Genomic DNA, 16,469 nt, shown 5'->3' with positions numbered 1-16,469 from the left:
ATAGAAATGGATGATAGACTGTAATTAAAGGCGGGTTAACCATGGTTAGGATGTAGGTCGAAAGCCTCTAACGATTAAAATAGTATTAATTTAGCGGGAGAAAACTTAAGATAGCTTAAATGCGTACAGCTCTGAATTGTGTTGTAGCTGGCTAAGGGTCTAAATACGGTACGGAAAGCGGATAAGCTTTGAACTTCCTAAAATTCTCGAAGCGAGACAGATCGATTTGGAAAAAATTGAAAGTTAACAAAAATTGATCAGCAAAGTGTGTGAAGCTCCAACGTAGGTATTAAAGACTTTGGAAGGGTCTTCATGGTATTTGCATAAAACGTTTTGGTGAATATTGTCTATAAACCATTTACAGAGCAAAGCGAAGCAGCAAAGACAGAAGAAGTCCTTAACTGGAGGTTATGGAAATATTGGTAAAAAAATGACTGATCCGGAACGCAAACCGTATATACCACCGGAAACCAATGTTGAGTATGTTATCATGGCAGAATTTGATAACAAGTATGGCCACACGTTGAAATATCAGTATCCTCACTATATTCCAGGATTTGAATCCTCCATCGAGATGAGTAGTCAATCAAAGAATGCTCTTTATCTGGCAAGCTTAATGATGCCTAGCAATGTGGAACATAACCTCTCGACAGGCGCCGTCGATTTTACGAATTTCATGCTTTACTTCAACTATAAGTCGAAATGCTACGAATTGCTTCCATCAGCTGCTAATAATCCCGAGGATACTATTTTCTTTCTTAGCGTTGTCAAAGCAGAGGAAAATACGAAGGATGCTAGAGGAGCTAAAATTAAAGCTGTGGCGTTTGGAACACGGCTGAAATGTTCCAAGAGCTTTAAGCCTATTATACAGCTAACACTGGAGAATTTGATGCGCTACGACACTTACGGGACAACTGTACCATTTCTAATTGATTTTTACAACTCTATCAATAGTATTGATCTTTCTTTCGTTAAACAAATACATGAAAATAGGGCGTTACAGAACATTTTTTCGGGGATCAACTCAGAACACTCACTAAGAGATGTAATGGATAAATCATCGGATAAGCAACATGAGATTTTACAATTTTTGAATATACCAGACCGTGATAAATATGGTAACAGAATAGAATTGATCAAGGGGCATTTAACCATCTCATATGATGCCTACAAGCCGCGAGAGCCGTTTAGGAATTTCAACAGGAGACCGCTGTTAATTGATTTGATTCAGGATACTCCCATGGGGATTACAATAAAATACAACAATTTGGTGGCTAACTTCCTAAGTAAACTGATTCCTCTGCTGCGCAAAGGAGACATTATCAAAACGTCTCTGAAAATTATTATTAATTCAAAACAGCTTCCGAAATATGAAATATGTGAATTTGTATTGGCTTTATCGAGTTTGATGGGCTGCCTGAGCTCTGCAAACATTATGCAGAATTGCAGAAACGAACGAGTTGTAATTCTCCCGTATATGGAAGTAGGCATGTTAGATCTCATCAAGCAGTACTTTTCTTCAATGCAAAGCGAAAACGTCATCGCTATTATTGGAACAGCAAATCCAATTTTCAAATTGCAAAGCAATCTGTGGGATTTTTACTATGATGTTGATACAGATACCATCATTGAATTCAATAAGGAAAAGGCCGCTGGATTTCAAAAAAAACTGGAATCTCTATCCTTGAAGAAAATGCTCAACAGAAGGAACAGCACTCTATCAGTTTCATTGATGGATACTCACATTGATAGTAGCTTAATGACAATTTTCCTTGAAATCATATCCTTAGAAAAAACGAATAATTCCACCATAATTCAAATATTGAGAAAAATAAATTTATTTCAGTCTTTGAATAGAAATATTTTCAAAACTGACATAGCAAGTGATAATGTGCTAGACGAATATCTCACAAGTTACAGAGATTTTATCTTTTTTGATGACTTATTCACGAACGAATCCCTAAAGGTAGCACGCCTATTGGATAGTTTATCTGATATGGTCAACACTATATTTGATTCTCAGGAGTCATCTCAAATCCCTTACCAACCACTAAACGGTAAAATGGTATTAAGGATGAATGAGATACTTCATGAGATTTATGAATACCTATCCAACGGGAACAGCAGCTTGGAAATTTTTTTGAGTGTTTGTTTAAGCTTTCCTCTCGTTACTACCACTGAGAATAGCATGTATTCCGCAGCGAGTTTCGGTAATATTAACAATGCCAGTGCTATGAACAATTTTGCAAAAACCATATTACACAACCTTCGTATTAATAATTCCTGGGTACATCTCGTGGATAGCAATATTCACGATACAGCATCTGAAACATTCGCAAAAGATAGAAGTTTGAATTTATTATTCTTTCCGTTACTACTCAATTCAGAGGTTAAGGAGAAACCGGTAGAGTATATGTATTCCGAGGAGACTCCAGCTAGTAGCGTTAATGAAAGACCGAGGTCAGTAGCATTCAAATGGATGCTTAATATTGCAAATAATAAGACGCTAGATAATTCAATGGAAAGTAGCTCCGTGAAATCTAGTTCCGAAGCATATTCGATATCATCAGTTCCAACGAGTAAACTTATTTCTCCAATTCTTTCTAATGATTCTTCCCTTTCGATTAAGATGGATTATGAAGAAATACAGCAACTGGTTACAATATCCAAGAATATATCTTTCAGGATTCTGCAACTAATAGAGAATCATGCAATCGGGAAAGTAATGCTGGAACAAAATTTGCATGCATATTTTCAGCTTGTTTATCATTGCATGAAATTGCAACAACGTAACGATTTCACGAATTATGAGATCAGACTATCAAAAACGGAGCATTCTTTTAGACCCATGCTCCATGGTGATCAGCAAGAAAGACGTTGATAGTATTGAAAAAGGTTTAATGGGGTTGATAAATTGTATAAAGTATATAAAATAGAGATTTTTTTATTTCATTTATTTTCATTTGTTTAGGTGATGATCACTGTGATGTGGAGGCTATCATTTGTGATAACTGTGTTGAGATATCAAAAGTTCCTAATATAACTTCGTGGAATTCGATACCTGTTTGAGATTTCAATTTCAATTTTTCCAATTTTGCCTCCATTTGTTTCCGAGTTTTCAAAACCTCACTCTTAGTAAACCCACCATCAAAATCTCCAAATGCTTCCAATAAAAGTGTCCACTTCCATGGCATGATGTCATTATAGGATCTTGTTGGACCTTTGATGGCTCTCTCAATTGTATAGCCATTGTTATTTAGTAGGAAAATCTCCATTGGAACTTTATAACGAATCATTGTTGATAATTCTTGTACTGTCATTATAGCTGAGCCATCTCCCTCGAATAGGATTAATTTAGGTTTATAGTCCTTATCCACCTTGCTGTCATCAAATATATGATTTCTTGGATAGTCTTGCATACCGATACCTACGCCCAGAGCCATTGGTAAAGCTGTGCCGATAGCTAGATACAAGTTTTGTGTTATGAGCTTTGATTGAGATGGTAGCTTGAAGTCGCGTAGGGCGAATTGAAATGATCCCGTATCTGAGATTATGATATCACCTGGATTGAAGTAATTTGGCAAATATTTCTGTAGATAAGGTTGTGTGATATGACTTAAAGTATATTCATGTTCCGGAATTACCAAATCATCATTACTGAAAGATTTGAAACTTGGATCATAACTTAAACCAAGTTGCTTCAAATCAATCGTGTGAATCAAACGATCTAAAATATCAATGAAATTCACATTTTGGAAAATTTCTTCCTGTTTTGTCTTATTATCAAAGAATCTAACATACCTCGGATGTAATTGAATGACCTTTGCATCATTTTTATAATCATAGGAAAAAAACCCATAATTAGCTTCATTGATATCAATACCAAAATTTATAATCAAATCACATGATAGAAATTTTTCCTTTACCGACTGTAAACTGCAATTACCGTTGTAAACCCCCATATAATATTTTGAACTCTCATCAAGAATTGATTTGCCTGAAACGGTGGAAAAGCACCAAATGCCAGTCATCTCAGCAAATTCATTCAATTGTTTATTGATACCAAATCTATCAGTTTTAACATCACCCAACAAGGCAGGCGTGCTGCTGCCGTAAAGGGAGCTCAAAACTAAATCAGTTATCCGTTCAATGTCATTTTCAGACGTCATGAACCTTTCGTTTTTCAAACAAAGCGTAGGCGATGTCACTAAATTACGAGATTCTACCATTTGGTCAAAAAAAGATGAAGGTATAAACAGATATCCCGGTTTAGAGTGCCTCAAGATATCCCTGATAACCTTATCGATTCTATCACACGCAACAGTGATGTCGTCCAGGTACTCGGAGGAACAGGAGATTCTGCCTTTTATCATTTCGTAATATATCCGGTGGTTCGGTCCCTTCATGTTCCCCTCGTACATATCCGGCAACATGTGGTGCATGTTCCGGTCTCTTATCTGTGCCTCGTCGGAGAGCTCATTTTTGCCAATGCCAACGACATGCAACACCCTGACGTCCTCACAGCAAGCGCCCGCCACCCCACTCAGCGCTCCCAACTCCCCAACTCCCAGCGTAGTTAACAGACAAGAAATCCTGCCCGTGTACCGACTATACCCGTCGGCTGCATACGAGGCGTTCAGTTCGTTGCAACACCCAATCCATTTGATGTCAGTTTTCAAATTATCGTCATAAAAATACTCCAGTAGACTCAAATTGTAGTCTCCAGGAACTCCAAATACAGACTTGGTGCCGATCGAGATCAGTCTTTTCAAGAGGTACTCTCCGAGCGGAATCCTCTCGGGCACATCTGCAAACCCGCCATCCTTGGCATCATCTTTGGAAAGAAAATCAGATACGGTCATGATCTGAACACGAGAAACACGAGGAACACTTGGATTGATTGCTGCCACCTTTTCCAACACTCAACGACTATTCAACGACCTTCGCTGACAACTTTAACTAGCAACTTTCGCAACAGTTTTGGTATGTAACCTTCGTACTTCAAACAGTATCAAATGAAATACGGTCGAGTTTATCTTCCTTTTATATATCATCAGATGCGATCTGATATCTCTGATATCTCTGACATCTCTGGTGTCAGCAGTAGATCTCAGTACCCTTCAATACCGAAACAAAGGGTCCGCCGCTCCTTGCCGAGCTTGCCGGCGTGTAGGATTTCGGATTTCGGCAGGCTCGGCAGGCTCGGCAAGGAACGGAAACAAGGGAGAATCTGAACTTCCGTCGCAATTCCGGGCCCCCAGCGCCTGGAATTGCGGTTTAAATCGAGCAGAATCTAGATCATTGGTGACCAATCACGGTGTCGCGCCTCAATGCCTCGACGTCTTGCCCGCTGTAGCTTCTTATTGAATGATATAGGCACGTGATACTCACGTGACAGAAGCTTACGGTGTAACGACATCTTCTTATGGCGAAACATTGCGTGGAAGTGTGTGTACGTCTACCGGCAGACGGATGGACGTTAAAACATCGAGTAGCACGTTCGTGCGTAGCTGTTAGCTTGCGACCTGGCAATGTCCTGTTCGTTCTGACTTCTTTTTCGCTTCCCTCTCTGTGAAAAGTAATATCATTTTAATGAGATATGAAATTCTGCGATATTGAAAAAAAAAAAGACTGACGTTTTGAAATAGCTGGTAGTCTGAGTTGTCTTGGTAGTCTTGATTCAAGAACGCGAGCTGATAGCAAGTAGTCTCTCAGGCCATTGAAGAGGATAGTTATATAGAGACACAGCTAAAATGGATTCCAGAACAGTCGGTATCTTGGGTGGGGGACAATTGGGTCGCATGATCGTGGAAGCTGCGAACAGACTAAATGTGAAAACTGTCATTCTAGATGCGCCAGGCTCACCTGCAAAGCAGATTAACAGCGTTTCTCAACATATCAACGGTTCTTTTAGTAATCCTGAGGATATCGAAAAGATCGCTGCGAAATGTGACGTGTTGACCGTGGAAATCGAACATGTCGATGTGCCTACGTTAAAGAAGATGCAAAAAAAACACCCACATCTCAAGATTTACCCATCACCAGAGACTATTGAACTGATTCAGGACAAATTTTTACAAAAGCAGCATCTGATCAAAAACGAGATTGCTGTCACCGAGAGTTTATCTGTTGACGGCGCCAGTGTAGAAGCATTGACCGAAATCGGTGAAAAATTAGGTTATCCATTCATGCTGAAATCAAAGACGTTGGCATACGATGGCAGGGGAAACTTTGTCATCAAGAATAAAGATATGATACCGGAGTCCTTAGATTTCTTGAAAGAACGTCCTTTGTATGCTGAAAAATGGGCACCATTCAAGAAGGAGCTTGCTGTTATGATCGTCCGTTCTATTGATGGTCGCGTTTTCTCATATCCAACCGTTGAGACCATTCACAAAGATAACATTTGCTACCTATGTTATGCACCTGCAAGGGTACCAGATTCAGTGCAACTGAAAGCGAAACTGCTGGCGGAAAATGCCATAAAAGGCTTTCCTGGATGTGGTATCTTTGGTGTTGAAATGTTTTATCTAGAAGATGGTAATTTGCTAATAAATGAAATTGCACCAAGACCTCATAATTCAGGTCATTACACTATTGACGCATGCGTAACTTCCCAATTTGAAGCTCATGTTAGAGCAGTACTCGATTTACCCATGCCAAAAAATTTCTGCTCTTTATCCACTTTTGAAACAAATGCTATAATGCTTAATATCTTGGGTGATGAAAAGGAGAAAAATAAAGAATTAGAGATTTGTCAAAGGGCTCTGGAAACTCCCGGCTCTTCCGTATATCTTTACGGTAAGGAATCAAGACCTAAGAGAAAAATGGGCCACGTTAATGTTATAGCTTCCTCCATGGAGGAATGTGAAAGGAGACTCTCGTATATTATCGGCGAAGCAAAGAAACCAGTGCAAACATCCGCCGTGAGAGCCATGGAGAGAGAATCCAGTAAAAAGCCTGTAGTTGGAATTATCATGGGATCTGATTCTGACTTACCTGTAATGTCCGCAGCTTGCGATATACTCAAACAATTCGAGGTGCCATTCGAAGTCACAATCGTTTCAGCTCACCGTACTCCACATAGAATGACCAAATATGCCATTGAAGCATCGCAACGTGGTATTAAGGCAATAATCGCAGGTGCCGGCGGTGCCGCACATCTACCTGGTATGGTAGCTGCTATGACTCCATTACCGGTAATTGGAGTACCTGTCAAGGGATCTTGTTTAGATGGTGTGGACTCATTGCACTCTATAGTTCAAATGCCGAGAGGTGTTCCAGTTGCTACCGTAGCAATCAATAATAGTACTAATGCTGCTCTTTTAGCGATACGCTTGATCGGCGCTTTCGATGGTTCATTACACAAGAAAATGCAAGAGTTCTTATTAAGACAAGAAACTGAAGTTCTTGAGAAAGCTGCCAAACTAGAGAGAATAGGTTACGAAGAATATCTCGGAAAATGAATTCTAGGATTATTCGCATTATATAAGATTACAGCTTACTAATACTCTTGGTTATTTTATTTCTTGTCTTTCCCTTATAATTTTTCATTTATGTCCATGTTTTAGTTTTTGGGTGTGAGTCCGATCCAACCTTTAATGCACTTCTGAAAAAAAGGTTTGGATTTCACAGCTGGAACTCTTTAGAACTTGATGAAGCAGTGAAGTAAGCTTCAATCATTGAATTATGGTGAAGAGATTAAGTGGTTTACAAAGAGAAGTACTGCACCTCTATAGAACTAGCATCAGAATTGCATATTCAAAACCCGTTGATAATAGGCCCCGATTCTTCAGTTTCATTCATGAAGAGTTCGGTAAGTACAAAGATCTTTCAAGAAAGGATTTCACTACAATTGAGCATTTATTGAGGGTAGGAAAGAAAAAGGTTGAAATGTATTCAAAACCAGAGCTTAAAAATATACACTGAAAAAAAATACGCTACTTTTATAATATTCTTATACTGTGCGATATTTAATGACCGTTTTACGTAAAACTTATACTCTCGTTACTAGATTGTCTGGAAAATTTCTGTGTAGTTTCCAACAATGAAGCCAATTATGTAATTTCGTTCTTTCATGTCCATGATATCCTTTTCTCCATTATAATCTCTAATCAAACCTGGCGCAAAAACTAGAGATAAATTGTACAGATTCATCAAATTGGATTCACTAAATGTGGTGATCTTATGGATATGCTGAGCCAAGAATTTCATCGATTCATAATGCTCTGTTGGTAGAAGATCTAGGATGTTGCGAACTGATTCTATTGCGGGCCTGTAAAGGGTATTATTCGAGTTTTGAATTGCACCTTTATTCAATGGTAAATCGGTCATTAAACTGTTTTCCCTAACTGTGCTCATCAACGGTTCATAAATTTGAAAGGACAAAACAGGGTTTGGTAGCTTTCTCAAATATCTTTTGAGAACGCTTGCCACAGCATGGACATCCTCCTTCAAAAGATTCCCAAGCTCAGGTGAGATATTGGCGTCACAAGCGATAAACTCCCTCTCGATTTGATCAATAAGTAGCTGTGAACCAGATTTTCTATAAATGCCTTCGGTTCTCATCAATTCCTCGTCGCTCTCTATTTGATCAACACATTCAAGCAATAATTTTGGAACCAAAGTTTGCTCGTAGGAACACCTAGCTACTAGTTGAGATCCATATAGTGAGGTACCATCTTGCTTTGAAGGCGATGCCTGTGAGCTAGTTGATGAAAACGACTTGTTTACTATTGGTAGCAACTTCATATCACTAAACTCATTAGGGTTTTGTAATACTGGCGCCGAAATATCTATACGTTTACCAGATGTAGGATTACTGGAGCTTGAAGATAATGAAGTGTTGTAACCACCATTAGTGGATTGTGTATTTGATGACTGAGAATGGTGTTGTTGACCTTGAGAAGCAGGTCCTGTCAGCTGTTTTCCACCTGAAAAAATCTTCCAGAAACGAGGTTTGGCTGCAGGTCTAGCAACACTTGCGGTGCTTAACTGCTTTGCAGGTGATGTGCTATCAGAATTCGATACCTGCATCTTTTGGGACTCCAAAACCTCTGGAATGTGAGATATTTGCTCCAATGATTCTGAAGATGTAAAGTTCTCTTTTTGACTTCTGAGAAGACCAATTTCCCGAGTAAGAGAGTCTTTGTTCATCTGTAGAGAATCGACTTCACTCTTCAGGTGTGATTTTTTTGACTCCAGTTCTCCCAATTCTAGCTTTAGCTTCCTCAAGTATAATTCTGTCTCCGCTAGTTCTTTCTTCATGAAGTTTTCATTTTCACTATCGATATTCACAGATTCATCATTTTCTTCTTTGCTCACAGGTAAGTTGTTTGCTTGCCAACTTGTGTTTCTCAAATGAGAGCCAGCTTCAGAAAGAGAACCTCTACTAAACGCGGGCGTACTTTCCAATGGCGGCGTCCTATACATCGAAATATTAACACCGCTGTTAACGCTGACATTACTTCGTGATCTTTGATGACTAACAGCGTCCATATTTGAGCTGGAGCTAATTATTTTTTTGTCGAACTGGGTTGTACCATCACTTCTGGCTCCGGAATTAAACCTTCTGGTAGACAGTGAAGGAGACCCTCTACGGGAATCTCGTTCGTGGATTGAGGGAACACCCCAACCGGAGTGTGTATCAAAAGAATCCATTTTTGGAGAGAAAGAAGCCGAGGAAGGAGGTGTTGAAATTGGTGAATTGCGGCCATTTGAACGTCCATAGGAAGAAGATGCTGACTTAGGATCTAGTATTCCTGAAGTTTTGGATTTCAAATTGTTGACCAAATTCTTCGACTTCATGGATAGAGATCTTCCAATAGATCTGCTACCAGTACTAACAGTACTGTTAGTGCTTTGAATGTACGCATTGCCGCTCATTTCCGAGGAAGATTTCGAATGTGTGCTTCCAGTGGGAACGTCGACCCCATTTTTCAGCGCTATTTCAGGTGAAGAATTTGGTTGACGATGTGATGTCGAGGGACTCGTGATTGTTCGGAGCGTATTTGAATCTATGCCCAAGGTCAAGGTGTCCTCTTCCCTAGCAGAACTAAGGGACTGTATAATATTGGAAGAAATATTCAAAGCAAGTCCTTGTCTTTTCTCCTGCATATTTTGAGCCGCACGAAGATGATCTTCTTGACTTGATACTTCCTCCTCATATATCTCGTTTATTGGTTCTTGCGAATTTGTTTCAGTAGACCCATTTGATTTCTTGGAATTATTTTGGTCCAACCCACTGAATACTTCCTGTGCTTTCCTCTCGGGACTAACTACCTGAATTGCTGTTGGCGTATTTATTGCCGTTGTTAGCGTATTTCGTACTTCATCAATTGATGTTTCAGATAAATGTTCTAAGGGATTACGTGAATCACACTCACTGTCATCATCCTCCATAACCATTCCCTTTCTATTACCCAACGGTGATCTTGAAAATGAACCATCGCGACGGTGACCGTTCCTTAATGGTGTTTTGTTTAGTAAGGTTCTCGCATTCTCGACCTTTTTCACAGAAAGCTGTACGCTGTTAATACTTTCAGTACCATTACCGCCATCATTCTCCAATGTTGAGTTTAGAATATCATCAATCGACACATTTCTCTCGTGTTTTACTCCATTGGTGGATGTTGCTTCATCGTTTTTATAATCAGCATCCCCATTGCCCGAAGTCTCAGAATCTTCCTCAATCTCGTCACTATCATTAGCCAGATATTGAGAAATAACGCTTTCACTATTAGTTCTCATATGCGTATCATGAGACGATTGCGAGGTCTGTCCCGTTTGATGATCTCTTTTCGGTGACAATGGCCTTCGATTAGATTTTTCTGGTATGACTATAGGCTGTGATAAATCTTTTGGAGTTTTAGATTCCTCGTCTAAAGTCGCTGGCGGTATCTCTGGTAAAGTTTTCTTCAGTCTCCTTTTTTTCTCCTCATAACGCTTCCTCTTTGCCAACAATTTTTCATGACAATGTATACAAAATAACCCTCTTTTGGTCTTAGCATATCTCAAATCTTTAATCTGGTCACCACATTTACAACACTTGAAACAATCCGAGCAGTAAGATTCGTTCGATGACGACAGGATGATTGCTAAATCGCCAATTTTTTTCCCACAACTTTTGCACGAGTCTGAACAATCAAAGCAAATCAATGTACCTGTCCCCAACACGAGAAAGTCGCTATCACAACTCAAAGGTTTGTCGCATCGGTAGCACGAGAAGCAATGCGTATGCCATCGATCATCGCCCAATTCATATGCGTGACCCGAGGTGATAGACTCTTTACATCTTACACAGCTTGGAAACGTGTGTCCTCCAATACTATCACTCGCAACCATAGGTTGCTCCATGTGCGCAGCACAAGACATCTTCAATAAAACTTCGCGAATCCACCTACGCCAGAGTTACAAACCTTGATTGCTAGAATTCAATAGATTCTGTGCGATCGATAAAATGCCTTTCGGTACAGGTGTTGCACCTATGCGATAAATCAACTTGGACTAACGAATGACTGGATCAAACCACAAAAATATGAGTAGATCGAAATAAACTAGCAGCAGATCAAATAAATTATGCTTTGAATTATGAAACTGGTAAGACCTCCTCTCGATATGGATATCTTTCCATCCGCATGCTTAACCAATTGTTCCATTCTTGAGACTCAGACATCCCAGAATGACGCGTAGAGATTCATCTTTGGCGAATGCTGCAGTTACCCGTTTAACTATAAAAAATATATAAATATAGATATATATACATATATCTATATTTATGTATATGATTATGTCCCTATATATACAAGAAATACCCTGTGTTATGAGATGTGTCTCTTATGAGATTATTTTTATTTGTTATGTCATTTAAGTCTATGAGACAGTCATGGTAGTAATGATAGCAGCTTGAGGCAGGTTCAATTGACTGCCGACCATGGACCATTTGCGATGGAACGTCAAGAGTGGGATTTGACCCACATGTACGTAACGTCGAAATATTTTCATTCTTGAAAAGACAGTACTCTCTTATTCTGGGATACCTGGAGCATGCGTTGTATGTGTAACCCTCTGAAAAGATTTGGGTATACGTCGTTTAACCATGCGTATTTTGAGCCGTAGCTTGGGCCGTAATGAATCTCTCCCTTCTCTGAAATATATAAAGCATAGCATCAAGGATCGAGATATCGAGACAAGGTGATCCATGAGGCAAAATTGTGACTGAGCAGCATTGGATTATTTCCTACGTTTCCTGTGGGGGAACCTACGTGCAGTTCTTCTAGTGCAAGATGAGGCGCCAAGTATGTGAGTTAGGCACATATGAAAACTTTTGATGATGGGTTTTCGCATTCGATGACGAATGAATCAATTAGTGAGAGTGTTGTTCGACTGACCGATATGGAGTGTTCCGTTGGCATGCGACGTCATGATCTGCAATGTTGCGAAACCGCACAGACAAGGTACAGTGGCAGGACATTGAGCTCCATTCGAGGAAACCAAGATGAAAAGAGCCTCTCGAAAAAGCTGTCCAAGAAGTCACGGGCCAGAAGCCATCGGAACGTATGCTTTCTATGTTCCTTCTTCTTCATAAAATCTTACTATGGATATCTTCGGGTAATTCCTAATTGAAAATTAACGAAAATAGGCAGTAAAGCTTCTGAAGTGTATGTCAACCGATGAAGGGAATACTCAAGTTTTATAAGTCAAGGAGACTTGCTAGAAGTATTTAAGGACAGCAGCGGTTTCCTACATTACAAGATAAAATGGCAGTAGGTCCAGCCAGTGCGGAAGGGTCAACAAGCGTATCCTCCCAGTTTTTGTCAGACATCATCGGCAGACCGGTAAATGTCAAGTTATACTCTGGAATGCTGTATAGAGGAAGATTGGAGTCAATTGACGGATTTATGAACGTGGCGCTTTCGAGTGCCACAGAGCACTACGAAAGTGGAACTAATGGACTTCTGAAGAATTATGATTCTGACGTTTTCCTAAGAGGTACGCAGGTTATGTATATTAGCGAAGTATAGGCGTAATTAGTCGGAAAATGTGTTGAATATTGCTCACTCTCTTGTCTTTTGGTCTTCTTAATACTAATTTCCTTTCAGTTTTTGTTGTGAATATATTTATATGTATATAATTCTCTAGATTAATTACATTGCTTAAATCGAGTAAATGTAAAGCGTAGTGGAGTCATGAGAGGTCTTCAGTGCGCAGCGCCATCCTTATGGTGTCTTAGATGGAAGTAGTATTCCAAGGAGTAACCCATTAACAAAATGCTAACGGCCAAATGCCACAATGGTTTACCGGAGGCATTGTTACCATCAAAGTATTTAGCCTTATATCTGCCAATCACGCCAGATGGCTTTATCTGCGCAGCTGGCCCTTGTGGTAGAGACTTGTAAAATTGAACGACATTAGCAATACGCTTGGCGTTTGGGGCTGAACCAATATTCTTAGTGGAAGCAACCTTTGGGGGGATCAAAGTGGATAACGCGCGTTTAACAAGCATTTTTCTGTGGCACTATATATTCGTAATAATCTTTCGATCGTAACAAGCACCCTATCCCTATCAATCTCAATGCTAGTTATTCATCTCTTCAGTTCCCAGACTTTCTTTCAAGATTCACGGGTTCGGTCATTTTCCAATGGATTTCCTACTCGTATAAACTGATATTTGTAATTCAATAACATGATTGGTCGAATATGTGAATTATATACACAAATAGCTTTATTCAAGGCTCTAAGACGACAGGCTCTAAGTCGGTAACAGCATCGCTGTGCACCTCTAAGACTTGTTTGAAGCCAAGAATTGCAAGATTTCAGCATCATCGAGGTACTTGACCCTTGTCTTGCTTTGTCTCACTCCCGCTTCGAGCTCACTCTTATTGATCTTTTGCCAGTCGGACCACGTAGTGTGCTTGATTCCACTTAAATCTATTTCGCGGGTAGTCTCAGTTGTTTTAGTTTCATGGGATATATCTTGCATCACAATGTCGGCAACATCAAACGCTCCTTGCATTGTTGATGCAATCACACCTTGACTGCCTCGCCTGATCCAGCCAGATGCATAGAGCTTGGGAAAGATTACGCCGTGTATGTCCTGAACACGACCATTGATGTTTGCCATATGATCTCCGTCAAATTTTATGCCTAGATCTTTGAACTCTTCCAGTGGCTTGCCCTCGTATCCAAGTGAGGTTATGAGGAGATCCATTTCATAAGTTACTTCATCTTGTGTCTTCACAAGTTTACTGTCTTTAGTTGTTTTGTTCTTGCACAGGTTAAGGGATTCGATTTTTCCATGTTCATCGACATTCACCTTCAAAGGGCTTTTCAAATAATCCAGTTCCCAGGTTATCACTTCTGATTCATCTATCGCTGGCGGCACATATTTCTTGTAGTTTTTTTTGGTTCTCTTATCAAATGGTTTCAAGTATTCCGCACACATTTCAACTCGTCTTTTGAATACACGATCGTTGATCTTGCTTGTATCGCACATAGTCTCGTTAAAAAACTCTGGATCAATTTTACCTCGTATTCCATATCTCTCCAATTCCCATAACTCTCGTAACTCCTTGTTAGTAAACTTTGAGTGTACAAAATCTCTTCTTGCTATTATTTTAACATTTTTTATTGGCGCACTTCTCAAACAGTTCAATGCAATTAGAGATATGTCTGTGGGATTCCAGATGCTTCCTATTTTGTTACTGACTAAAAGTCGTGTTAAATCCAACGCGACATTACCATTGCCAATAATTCCAACATTTCGCACTTTCGTCCAGTCAAATTCGGTTAGATATGGATCATGAGCAAAATACGGATGGCCATTGTACCAGTTTACAAACGTGCGACTACTGAAGACACCCTTTGCAGTTGATTCACCATCAATTCCTAGCTTCCTGTCTCCAGAACAGCCATAACTTAATATCACAGCATCTTCCTGTGCTAAAAGTTCAGATAGCTTTATTTGCTTTCCAATCTCAACACCTCCGACAAATTCAAACTTATGCTTATGATCAGATCCAGAGAATGTGTTAGCACATTTTGAGAATGTATCTTCACAGTTCTTGACTTCTGGATGATCCGGAGCAACACCATAACGACTAAGGCCAAACGGTACCAGTAGTTTCTCCCATATGGTAACATGCAAGGGAACTGTGGACTTGCTCAGTAGGTGATAAGCTGTATAAAAGCCAGATGGTCCTGATCCAATAACGGAAACTCTTCTTCGAGCAACATTATCGGATACTGATCTCACAAATACCTTCGAGAGACTATGTAATTCCATCGGAAGAGTTTGCGTCCTGCGGATACAATTGTGCTATTACAATTCGATGAAGGTTTCCCTATCTCAATCGAGCAAATGCCACGCACGACTGGTTGGAATACTTGCAAGAAATTGAATTTGGGCAGATAGCCTAAACCTACTAAGCCAATCAGATCGAAGACTGCAACTGATGTAGATTGAGAAGGCACGTATGCTCAATGTTATGTTTCTAAATAATCAAATCAGCACGAGAGCGGGTTCACGTGATATTTTGAAGACTAATACCCTTAACTTACTCTAACTTATTAGATACAAATCTAACGTAGTTTCATATGACATATGTGAGTATATAGCAATTGATAGATTAAGATGGGGTCTGGCAAGTTTTTACTGTTTGGCGATTCTATCACTGAATATGCCTTTAAAACTGATATGCTTGAAGATGATCACAAGCATTACTTCGCACTTGGTGCTGCATTGTGTGATATTTACACTAGAAAACTCGACATTGTTCAAAGGGGTTATGGCGGATACAATACGAGATGGGCATTAAATATTTTACCAAGAATTCTTGAGAGCGAGCCCAACATTCGCATGAGCACCATATTCTTTGGGTCAAATGATGCTGTCTCAAGGGGACCTCAGCATATTTCCTTGCCGGAGTACGAATCGAACATCAGAAAGCTAATTGCCTTGATGAAGGCAAAGGATATCAAACCTATCGTCGTGGGTCCTGCCTTACCTGATGAAGTGAATTGGGGAAAACACAGCCCTGCATCTGTGGAGAATAATTACATTCGCAATACCGAGGGCTTCAAAGCTTACTCAGATACTGCTGCTATGGTTGCCCTAGAGGAAAATGTCCCATTCGTGAATCTTAACGAAGCTTTTGTAAAGCAGGGTGGTGCAAATTGGAGAGGTTTGCTTCGTGATGGATTGCATTTCTCTGGAGAAGGCTACGAGATCTTCTTCAATGAGTTGATGAAAGTCATTGAAAACTCGTATCCATATTATCACCCCAGTAATATACCAATGCAATATCCACCCTGGAGAGAAGTTGTTACCAATCCTGAGCTTTTGGAAAGAAATTATTTTTGATTTTTCTTTTCATCAATAATTTGATATTTGAAAGCGGAAGAGATGGGACATGGATTTTTGAAATAAAATATAAATATAGCATAGTTTGATCTAGGTATATATAAAAAGG

General features: G+C 39.6%; 9 protein-coding genes across 9 annotated transcripts; 5 read left to right on the top strand and 4 right to left on the bottom strand.

Annotated features, from left to right (window-relative positions):
- Nucleotides 1-430: 430 nt before the first annotated feature.
- On the top strand, nt 431-2,881 carry AFI1 (Afi1p; the record flags this gene model as incomplete). The annotated part of the gene is made up of 1 exon (XM_037287919.1): nt 431-2,881. The coding sequence occupies one exon, from the start codon at nt 431-433 to the stop codon at nt 2,879-2,881; it is 2,451 nt and encodes an 816-aa protein (XP_037143814.1).
- Nucleotides 2,882-2,978: 97 nt separating this feature from the next.
- On the bottom strand, nt 2,979-4,862 carry ARO10 (phenylpyruvate decarboxylase ARO10; the record flags this gene model as incomplete). Its single annotated transcript, XM_037287918.1, has 1 exon — nt 2,979-4,862. The coding sequence occupies one exon, from the start codon at nt 4,860-4,862 to the stop codon at nt 2,979-2,981; it is 1,884 nt and encodes a 627-aa protein (XP_037143813.1).
- An 891-nt stretch (nt 4,863-5,753) lies between these two features.
- On the top strand, nt 5,754-7,466 carry ADE2 (phosphoribosylaminoimidazole carboxylase ADE2; the record flags this gene model as incomplete). The annotated part of the gene is made up of 1 exon (XM_037287917.1): nt 5,754-7,466. One exon carries the CDS (start codon nt 5,754-5,756, stop codon nt 7,464-7,466), a length of 1,713 nt encoding a protein of 570 aa, XP_037143812.1.
- A 223-nt stretch (nt 7,467-7,689) lies between these two features.
- SDH6 (Sdh6p) lies at nt 7,690-7,929 on the top strand (the record flags this gene model as incomplete). The annotated part of the gene is made up of 1 exon (XM_037287916.1): nt 7,690-7,929. One exon carries the CDS (start codon nt 7,690-7,692, stop codon nt 7,927-7,929), a length of 240 nt encoding a protein of 79 aa, XP_037143811.1.
- An 81-nt stretch (nt 7,930-8,010) lies between these two features.
- Nucleotides 8,011-11,373, bottom strand: RGA2 (GTPase-activating protein RGA2; the record flags this gene model as incomplete). The annotated part of the gene is made up of 1 exon (XM_037287915.1): nt 8,011-11,373. One exon carries the CDS (start codon nt 11,371-11,373, stop codon nt 8,011-8,013), a length of 3,363 nt encoding a protein of 1,120 aa, XP_037143810.1.
- A 1,385-nt stretch (nt 11,374-12,758) lies between these two features.
- Nucleotides 12,759-13,022, top strand: LSM6 (U4/U6-U5 snRNP complex subunit LSM6; the record flags this gene model as incomplete). The annotated part of the gene is made up of 1 exon (XM_037287914.1): nt 12,759-13,022. The coding sequence occupies one exon, from the start codon at nt 12,759-12,761 to the stop codon at nt 13,020-13,022; it is 264 nt and encodes an 87-aa protein (XP_037143809.1).
- A 176-nt stretch (nt 13,023-13,198) lies between these two features.
- ATP17 (F1F0 ATP synthase subunit f) lies at nt 13,199-13,504 on the bottom strand (the record flags this gene model as incomplete). Its single annotated transcript, XM_037287913.1, has 1 exon — nt 13,199-13,504. The coding sequence occupies one exon, from the start codon at nt 13,502-13,504 to the stop codon at nt 13,199-13,201; it is 306 nt and encodes a 101-aa protein (XP_037143808.1).
- A 276-nt stretch (nt 13,505-13,780) lies between these two features.
- Nucleotides 13,781-15,283, bottom strand: ARH1 (NADPH-adrenodoxin reductase; the record flags this gene model as incomplete). The annotated part of the gene is made up of 1 exon (XM_037287912.1): nt 13,781-15,283. One exon carries the CDS (start codon nt 15,281-15,283, stop codon nt 13,781-13,783), a length of 1,503 nt encoding a protein of 500 aa, XP_037143807.1.
- Nucleotides 15,284-15,631: 348 nt separating this feature from the next.
- Nucleotides 15,632-16,360, top strand: IAH1 (isoamyl acetate-hydrolyzing esterase; the record flags this gene model as incomplete). Its single annotated transcript, XM_037287911.1, has 1 exon — nt 15,632-16,360. The coding sequence occupies one exon, from the start codon at nt 15,632-15,634 to the stop codon at nt 16,358-16,360; it is 729 nt and encodes a 242-aa protein (XP_037143806.1).
- Nucleotides 16,361-16,469: the final 109 nt, after the last annotated feature.

The sequence above is a fragment of the Zygotorulaspora mrakii genome, chromosome 3 (genome assembly GCF_013402915.1).
Source record: "Zygotorulaspora mrakii chromosome 3, complete sequence".
NCBI lineage: Eukaryota > Fungi > Ascomycota > Saccharomycetes > Saccharomycetales > Saccharomycetaceae > Zygotorulaspora > Zygotorulaspora mrakii.
The sequence above is the reverse complement of the archived record's forward strand: the minus strand, read 5'-3'. Positions and strand labels throughout refer to the sequence as shown.